Source organism: Musa acuminata, chromosome BXJ3-7 (assembly GCF_036884655.1).
Source record: "Musa acuminata AAA Group cultivar baxijiao chromosome BXJ3-7, Cavendish_Baxijiao_AAA, whole genome shotgun sequence".
Taxonomy (NCBI): domain Eukaryota; kingdom Viridiplantae; phylum Streptophyta; class Magnoliopsida; order Zingiberales; family Musaceae; genus Musa; species Musa acuminata.
Window position 1 is genome coordinate 7,612,299 of NC_088355.1, and position 10,119 is coordinate 7,622,417.

The 10,119-nt window shown below is 36.9% G+C and overlaps 2 protein-coding genes across 2 annotated transcripts; both read right to left on the minus strand.

Moving 5' to 3' along the window:
- Positions 1 to 523: 523 nt before the first annotated feature.
- LOC103991312 (uncharacterized) lies at positions 524 to 4,262 on the minus strand. The gene is made up of 8 exons (XM_009410720.3): positions 4,105 to 4,262; positions 3,780 to 4,020; positions 3,519 to 3,700; positions 3,233 to 3,407; positions 2,721 to 2,923; positions 2,518 to 2,643; positions 2,330 to 2,433; positions 524 to 906 (listed from the first exon to the last, which is right to left on the minus strand). The coding sequence occupies exons 1-8, from the start codon at positions 4,142 to 4,144 to the stop codon at positions 784 to 786; spliced, it is 1,194 nt and encodes a 397-aa protein (XP_009408995.2). The 5' UTR covers positions 4,145 to 4,262; the 3' UTR covers positions 524 to 783.
- A 2,979-nt stretch (positions 4,263 to 7,241) lies between these two features.
- LOC135642996 (non-specific lipid transfer protein GPI-anchored 9-like) lies at positions 7,242 to 9,613 on the minus strand. The gene is made up of 3 exons (XM_065159490.1): positions 9,139 to 9,613; positions 8,330 to 8,398; positions 7,242 to 7,717 (listed from the first exon to the last, which is right to left on the minus strand). Exons 1-3 carry the CDS (start codon positions 9,482 to 9,484, stop codon positions 7,620 to 7,622), a joined length of 513 nt encoding a protein of 170 aa, XP_065015562.1. The 5' UTR covers positions 9,485 to 9,613; the 3' UTR covers positions 7,242 to 7,619.
- Between the last annotated feature and the right edge of the window lie 506 nt (positions 9,614 to 10,119).

The following is a 10,119-nucleotide window of genomic DNA, read 5'->3' on the forward strand; positions in this document are numbered from 1 at the left end:
GTCCTGTGCGTCGGTTGTTTCTCTTCTTTGATGGATTTGATGTGCCCAAGCCACACCGAAGAAACACAAATCAATAAACAAAAACAGGATCAAGGAACAGCAGATGAATCTAAAGCCTAACTAAACAACTCTGCACATACTGAGAAATCAGATAATATGGTTTCTTGCAGGTTGGGCTATCTAATCTGTGTGGAATTTTGATATATTATCAGTACACTCGCTAATAAGCTGATCATTTCCACTGGAATCACATAAATTAGCTTAGTATATCATGGAGAGTTTTTTTTCCTTCACACAACAAAATCCTCTTCTTAGACACTGGCAATGGTACCAACCATCAGCACAAAAATAACTGCGACTATACAAGTGTGGGGTGGTTTACACAGGATTGAGGAAGTTGGCTCTTGATTGGTTCCTTCTGTTTAGCCTAGGTTTTGAAGGGTATACACACATTATATATATTTAAGGAAACAAGACAACTTTTAAACTAAATAAATAGATGAAAGCAGAGTATCTGTGCGCATGGAAAAAGATCCACAAGTTTTCGAATTTAACATTCCTCAATGACTAATTAATCAGATGCTATAATATGACTCCAGAGACTTTACGATGTCCGTTTAACATATTTGGATAATAAGACTTGTAACTGAGAGATTTGACAAAATCTCACATATAAAAAGTCTCTCCTTTTATTGTGCGTATAAAAACTAGGAAAAAACTTATGTACACAGGGACTTTGATACCAAAAGATGTGTCATAGAATTGGCAACAAGGATGCTGGCATCATATGAGATTTTCAATTCCACGCAAACAAAGTATGATGATGCACAAGGAGATGATGACAACTTCTAATATCACATCATAATCCTGTAGCCTCTCCATTATCCAGTGAAAGATCCTCTGGCCCTACAACAACATTCAACAAGATCGAGTGATGATTGATGATTTATAAGAATGTCAAAACTAGTCCCAGAGAAACCGGTAGAAGAGAAGTCATTCAAGTTCTTCCATAACAGAGTTTTGCATCCATTATCAGTAAAATATTAAAAGCAACAACAACGATAAAAGTCATTCATCCATATGCATAAGCGTTATCATATAGACTTATATAATGTAATCCAACAATGAAATAAATAAATGGATGTAATATGAAGTATGAACACTTCAATTCTGATGTAGTGGACTACAAATTTAAAAAGTTGAAAAATCTCCATAATCCTTAACATTATCCATTTTAAGTGCTAGTAATATGATACAGTCTCTTAAGAATCTTCTTATATACAGGAAATCGAGGTTTCTCCTGGCTACTTATTCCATTCACATAATTTATTTGTTTTTTTAATCTTCTGTCCATAAAAAAATATGCTGTTATATCCAATCGGTATAGGTCAGAGTTTTTTCAAGAGCATATGTCTATTGTCTTAGCATTAATGTCACCAGTGTCTCACAAACAGCCTCATAAAATTCTTGATTTCTGTCCGCTAATTTAGTTTCAAATACAGCATGTTGCTCTCAGAAGCATGCTTCATCCTCCTTTCCAAGTTAAGGAGCATGCATCAGACTCCATCCCAAGATTACAGAGTTCCACAAACTAGAAAATTGCATTTACCCACTTATGGAATTTTTAAGAAGTATGTAGGAGGAGTTGAGCAAACATGTTTCTGTCCTGCCTTCTTATTCTGCGCTCATGCTACTTTCATAAGGAGCAAATAGGAACATCAATGTCTGTACTATCTGCATAAATGATGAGAATGAACCCCCTAGAATTTAATCTCACAATGCCATCTTAAATGTGAATATCTTATTGTTCAAAGAGAAGAAAAAAGAAACTAGTCATCATTGGTTGAGCATTGATAGTTAAATTATCTACATGTGAGTCCTTGGGGAAGTGTAATGTCAATTGCCAATAATCTGTGGCCATATTGACATGTCTACTGAACGCACATAGAACAATAGCAAAGTAGAGAAATTCACGTCCGACAAGAATCAATTGTCACAAATAGAATCGTGCGACCAAAAAAATCAAATACAGTGGAATATGATTGGAAGCATTTCCATGACCAAATTTAATAGATAAAAGCAGCAGCCATCAATTCAGGCACAGAAAGGAACCACAATTATATAGGTTCTGATAAACTTTAGGGATATGAACAACAGGTACTTGAGAACTTCATAAAAAGCTGTTCTATTGAAAATTAAGGAAGAGAATCATCATAATGTGAACAAAAAGTACTATGCTATAAACATTATAGTAAAAGATATCCAGACAATATGGAATGACGTAATTCCCAAAAAGACCTAGTTGTTTGCAGAAGAAAAGAATCCAAACCTCAAATAAGTAACTCTGATTAAAAGCAAGGTTCCTGTCAGCATGTTCAATGGAATAACGCAACATGTCCACTATGGCCAACTCAGTGTCAAACTCACTTGTGCCTGCATTAATGGTTTCCATTTAATTGCACAAAATCAAGTGCACACGTTATTTGTGTAGGAACAGTACATATCAGTTTGTGTCACCTGGGATGTCAAAGATTTGTTTAATCGGAGGAATTCCCAACAGCTCGCCCAAACGAGTACGGATAATAGCACGCTCACTAAATGACAATTCATCTCCATGGGTGACCACAACAGCTGGCTTGTTATCTGCAAAATTATACACTTTAGAACTCTTACAAATTCGTATTGAGGTTACAGGTACAAATAACATCTGAAATCCATACCTTTAAATGACAAGAATGGATAATTGAATGTTTCAAAAAGAATTTCATTGTACTGGTCATCCTTCGCATCCATCGATTTCAAAACAGACAATCCATCAACAACAAATATGACAAAGTTCACTATCCTCCTCTTGCACGGGCTCAATAGGCCTTGTCGTCTCATAGACTTTATGTTCTTCCTCGTTACAAAATCATCTGAATCCCTGTCACAAGGAAGAAAGACATCCTAAAACTAGTATAAGAGCCATCTGCAGGTTTGTCAAAGTCACGGATTACAGAACAAAATGCAGAATCAAGAGGAACAAAACTTGTATTCATGGCGGTTATCATCAATTTCACAGCTCATTTGAGATTTTGGAATCTAAATTGGATCTTCCTAGACAATGAACTTCTTTTAGAGCATTCCTAGAGAATACATCCGAACTAATTCTAAAAAATGACAACTTTATAATAGGAATTAGAATGACAAGTATAATCGATACAGAAGATGCATTCAAAAACCACAATGTCACCTGATCACCATCTCTCCATGGCTGACACCACGGGTCATCCAACGTTGGAGCAATCGAAAGTTGTGCGGTAGGTTTGTGGATAAACTACGAGTATCATAAACGCAAAGCGACTTTGATTTCCTCGGAATCATGTATTCCTGCAGGAAGCAGGTCCCTCCAGTCGCTGACAAATTATCTGCAAGCATACAAGAATTCCAATCGTGAGCAAACTACCGATGAGCTTCTACACTTTGCATCGTGAATCATATGGAGACAATGGAGAAATTGGGAAAAGAAGGGTGCTCACGGGACACCTGTGCCCTGTCGGGCGCCGAAAAATCATCGTCAAAGACCCTTGTAATCCTATTGACGAGGGTACTCTTTCCGGAGCCCCTCGGCCCAACCAGGAGAAGGGTTATGGCGTCGGGGACTTCGTAGTCGCCGGCCGTCGTGCCGCCGACCTCTTCGATCCAGTCTCCGGGCTTATGCCTAACGGAGATCAAAACCAACCAACCAATTAGTGCACATAATTCACCGAGTACGAGAGAAAAAAGGCAAACAAACATGCCTCAAGATAAGATCTTTGGCGTCTCGGAGGACACCGGCGCGCTCGTCGGAGTTGCGATAAGACCGCAGGACGTCGAAGTAAGCCTTGCACCATCGCCGACTGTCCCCAGCGGCGGATTCCTCTTCCGAGGTGTCGGTGATGGATTCCGTGATCCCGGAGGAGACGGAGAGTGGTGAATCGTCCGGATGGTAGTCAGAGATCGAGGACGAGGTGGAGGAAGTCTCGGCCTCGTCTGCCAGTTCTGCGGCAAGATCGAGATCAAGAAAAAACACGAATCGATCACGGAGGGTATGGTGAAGGACAAAGGAGTGAGATAGAAGTATACCAGGAGGAAGATGATCGGAGGGACGACTTCCGCCGCCCATGACTGCGACCGAGTTCTCGTCGGCTTGACCCAGAGCGAACGCCGGATAAGAGACGCCACCTCTTATAAAGGTACGGATGCTAAAAACTATATCCGTTAAGCTATTGAATTAGAAAAGAATCATTCAACCATGTGAATACAACCAATTGGATCGTACGTGGATTCGACTGTTAATTCAATTGGAAGAAGAATCACCTATACGTGCCAACAATTTCTCCCAAGACGTTTCTCTCATCCTATGTGGCTATCTTGCATAAGGCCTATAGGTCAGATCCGTGGGGCCCATGTGACAGGATCCGTGAGAGGACAAATATGATGAGAAAGCTCTTGATATAACACAGCGTATATACATTAGCAGTTAAAATCAATAAATAACATAAATATTTTTTGTATCTTGATAGTGAAGGTTGATTTAGTTTGACTTTAGATATCAAATCGGTCAAACAGTTAGAGATAAGTATCTACTAAACAAATCTTTTCTTATATTTAATGCATAAATATATATATATATATATATATATATATATATATATATATAAGTATTTCGATCCTTTCTATTGCAAATGTTTCGATTCTTTTTGTTGTAAGTATTATCTTTTCTATTGCAAGTGTCATGATCTTTCTTTACTGTAATTTTATCTCTACATTTGCTTTGAATGTGAGAAACTTTAAATTGTTCTAGTCTTGCATTTGATATATCTCCTGTTTAGACATAACGATTCGAATCTGTGCAATTTCTGAGATTCTGACCTTTTGATACCGAGCTGCTTATAAGTCTTTGTTGGAAAGTCCGATTTGTTCAAAACTAATTTCATTGGAAACTAGACTCATAGTTCTTTCTTTTGATATATGGATTGAAAAATTTGGAGTCCAAACACCTACCCAGTTATCTATTAAATCTAACCTTATGAATTCTGCCAAATAGAGATTTTGTTCTCCGACCCTTGTTTACCAAATTATTTGTAACTCTCTGTTGGACAATTCAATTCATATGAAGCTTGCTTTATCTGAAAGTAGATTGAAATATCCTTCCAAAGATATATTTCTGAGTAAATTGGAGCATGATTGATAGTTTGAATCATTTATTCAATGTGCCTCTTGAATTCTGTTAGAAATCGAGCTTTGGTCGATTTCGCATATTCTGGTTTGATATTATTTAGATTTTTATTCAATTGAGCTTTATATTATTACTTTGAATTCTTGTATGCTCTTGTCCTTAAAATTATTTGCATTCTTGAAAACTATTATGTAACATTTATACTATATCGTATTGACTCATATAGGCACATGTATATCCCATTGTTCCTCATTTGCTTTCAATATGTGCATATTCCAGTTTCATTCCTTTGTATATTGAATTTAACTAACCTTCTTATTTGAATTGAGTTATATGTAATTGTTGGAATCCTTGAATGCTCTTTCTTTCATTTCCTTTTAAATCTGAATACAATTATGAAAGATTATTGCTTACTTCGTATTGACTCGTAAAGGCACATGTACGTTTGTTGTTCCGCGTGTGCTTCCGATATGTGCTATTTATTGTTCATACTGCCCTTTTGTACTCTGGTGTTTATGGGATATGTGAACCTTTGCCAGAAATGGTAAAGGGAGTTATGCATAGAGCCTGCGATGCTCTGTCGGTCCCCTTTGACTTCACCTAGACGTGGGTGGATGGAGCTCCCAAACGTGGGAGACTTCTGTCTGGTGGTCATTCAGAAATGGATGAATTGCATTCTGTCTATGATCCCACTACACCTTCTGTATGTTTGATATGATATCCAGAGCTTTGGTTATATTTTTCTATACATGCTTTGGATAAGAATGATATGAATGCAACGTTAAATTCGACATTTGAGCTTCTGTTTCGTATTTGTTCTTTGATATGCTCCGAAATGGTTCATATGTCATTGTTATGCTTTGAAATGTTTCACATACCATTGATATATTCTGAAATGTTTCATTTGTTATTGATATGCTTTGAAACATTTCATACCCCATTGATATGCTCCGAAATATTTTATCTATTATTGTTATGCTTCGAAATGTTCCATGTCATTGATATGCTCCGGAACATTTCATATGCCATTGATATGCTCCGAAATACTTCATCTGTTACTGTCTCAAATTATTGTTCACAATACCCTTTTGTACTTTGGTGTTTGTGAGATTATTTGGACATTTGCTAGAAATGGTAAAGGGTATGTGCTTAGAGCCTGCAATGCTCTAGATTATGTTTGGTGGTCATTCAGAAATGGATGGACCATATTACGTTTGGAATCCCACTTCACCCTCTATATGTTTCATTTGTTATTGTTACGCTTCGAAATGTTCCATATATCATTGATATGCTCCGGAACATTTCATACGCTATTGATATACTTCAATTACTTTGTGCTCCATTTGCTATGAATTGATATATTCTGAAATGTCCTATTTGCCATTGATATGCTCCGGCACATCTTGTACGCTATTGATATGCTCCAATTACTCTATGCTCCATTTGCTATGAACTGATATGTTCTAAAATGTCCTATTTGCAATTGATATACTCCGGAACATCTCGTACACTGTTGATATACTCAAATTACTCTATGCTCCATTTGTTATGAACCAAATATGTTACGAATGAAATGACATTTGCGATTCTGTATCTAATGAGATGATATCCTTGAATCTCTTGGATTCTGTCTTGCATTGTGATATCTTGTTTGTTTGAAATTGTCCTTTCTCGTGCTAGATATGCTTTGTCACTTGCTGAGCTATTTTTAGCTCACTCCGTTGTTATATAAATCTTTCAGGTCAGCTTGTCACTCTTTGAGATATTTGAATTGGGCTGAGATAATGGAGAGATATTTAGAATTATGGACAAGTCTTATTGGTTATTATGTTATTGTTGTATAAGCATATTTTTATCTAATGAAATGTTGTCGATGAATCGAAATAGATATACCTTGTAAAAGCGTTAGACCATCTCTCTTATTTAGAATTATATTTATATATATATATATATATATATATATATATATATATATATATATATATATATATATATATATATATATAGTTCTCCATCCAACTCAACAAGCTAAATTATGTGATGCAACCAAATCAAATGGTGGATCAATAAGAAAACTATCTTACAAGGATGCAAAATTCCAATGATAAGTATAGTTTCTTCCTCCATCTGCACCAGCCATGGCAGCAATTTGAGATGGAAGAGTGCACGAGTTTGGAACTTCTTGATACAGAATCCTAACCATCTTTTTCCAGAAACACCACCATGTTTCTCTTCTTCTCTTCCCTTTGTGGCCTTTGGACTCAAAGTTTCAACCATTGGAATGAAACATGAACTGTAGCCTTTTATTCTAAGAAAGGAGAGAAAGAAAGAAGATGCAAACAAAAAGGGAAAAACATCATTACATTGTATCTGTACTTCCAAACTCTCACAAGACTGAGTAGTTGTGCAACAAGAGAACTCAAATCTTGAACTCAAATGTAAATAATATCATCTTGCTCATCAGAATCATGGCCATCACACTCTCCAGTCCTTTTCGAGGAGCTGCTTTGCTTAACTCTGTGAAATGAAAACACAAGTCACCAATTTGTGATTCAGTGGAAGTCTTTAAAATCATCCTATGTGATCGTCTAGTAAACATCAATCTATTTGCGCCCCAAAATTCTTGGATCAGTGAAAATAAGTGAGGAGAGTAAGAAGACCAGGAAAAGAAGGGAATGAGGTGTTCATTCTCCATGAGCACTAATTCAATCTCAATTGAACAATTTAATTATTCTTAGTCAAACAGTGAAAAGAAATTTCAAAAAGAAAAATAAAGCTCTCTACAAAAGTGTGTGACATTAAATTATAAATATAACATCAAAAATATAATATTTACCTCAAGAAAATAAGAAGAAACAATTATATTTATAGAACACCATGTAGCTCTATAAATCATCGAGCATTCTTAACATTATTCTCGATGAACATATTTAATCTCACATCGGTTTGGATTAAAGAAACCAATATTTAACAAAGAACTGAGGACAATTTCCTTTTCATAGATATCTTTTAAGGTCTATTTCAAATGAACAAAATTATAGAACAGATAATTCATCATAGTTTAAAAAGGCTTGCACCGATGATGATCAGTGTGGGCTATCATAGATGTCGAATGTTATTGTGTTGTACCATTCGTAGGGGATGGAGCCGCTAATGTTGCTAGAGCTTGAGGCGACAATGCGGTTTTAACATCATCATCTGCACACAGAAAACGCAAAAGTAAATAGCAAGTTGGTGCTGCATGTCATGAATAAGATGTAATAGTAATCCTATATTATGTATACAGATATAGCTAATATTCATCACCAATCGAGGCTTAATACATGAGTCCAAACAGTCAGATATCGTCGAAATGAGCTGATAGAATTTGTCATGTTGGTAGCAAATCATAGCAAGAACATTCTCCTAATATTTTCCTTAACAACATGCAGCTATGACCGTAACGAGATAAATATGGTGCAATACAAATATATTATCTTTTTATTGCATTTGATACTATTCACCAAAATCAAACATTTATCGATCAATATTAAAGAGGCCTCACTCGATATGACCTCCTCCTTGGAAAGAGTTTTTTTTGTTTTTTTGGAGTTTAGAATTTTGAAAACAAATTTTCTCGAGAAAACTAGTCTCATCGGATCAATTTATTGAGGCTAAAAGAGTGAAATAGCAAATCTCAGAGAGAGAGAGAGAGCTAATTCGTATAAATTATATGGAAATCGACGATTCATTTGATGCGTAAGAGAAATTTCACGAAAAAGCTTCATTTCAGCCATTGTATTCTCAAATGAGGTTATGATTCAATGGAGATTGTCGTTTGTTTTCTCCTGTATTGTATTTGGACGGTGCACGGGGGGTCGGCCAAAACATGAGGTAAAGGAAGACGAGGAAGGGAGAGAGAGAGAGAGAGAGAGAGAGAGAGAGAGGAGATGGATCACCATCAATGTACTTGCTGCAGTAGTTCGCGGCAACGCTGATGCCGCATCTGATGGTGAGGTCGAATATCTGCTCTTGCGTGACGTTGAAGCTGTGCAGGAGTTCTTCGTTGAAGAAGAGGGAACACATACAGATGGAGTTGTGCTCGAACAAGTACGCCATGGGCGAACAGCACGCAGAGGAGGCGACCGGTTGTTGTAAATTCTCCTGGCATGCTATCAGGTTCTCCAGGCAGGGGAGGATGATGGTCACGTCCCCATCGACGATCCCATCCTCACCGCAGACCGCGGCAGGGGCGCACCACCAGAGGATGATGGCACCCAAGGCGATGAGATTTCGGGCGGCCATGGCGCAGTATCGCGAGGAGGACGAGGGCGGGCGGCCATTTGATGGGCGAGTGTGCGTGAGGAGGATAGAGGAGTCGATGAAGGATTCCTATTCTGGGACGTCGAGCTCAGGCTGGTCGTCTTCTTCGCCGTCTATTGCGGATTTGCGGGTGCTGCAGATGTTCCCTTGGTCGTTGCCACGTGTTATATATATATATATATATATATATATATATATATATATATATATTCCCACTCGAACAAACGCATACAAGATGATACGTGGAAGATTCAAAATGACGATGTCCATCGTCCTTGGCAATCAAGTGGCTGTGATATGGGCGTGAACCAAAGAAAGACTTGTTCTTTCTCCTTTCATTATCTATACGCTTCATTTTGACGTGAATTTTTAGGTTGGACTAAAAAAAAATAATCATTTATCTTAAGAGATAATATATTAATCATATGCAAATTGTTTGAAAGAAGGTCTTCATAATAATATTTTTAGACGATTATGTTTGGTCAAATTTATTTATATCATTTCATTTTTCTGAGCTTTTTTTTTATTGTTTTTATATAATGTTTTTTTTTGAATTCATTTGACATTAAAGAAAAAGAGAGAGGGCGATGCTTCTTAAATAAACGCGACAATTGGAA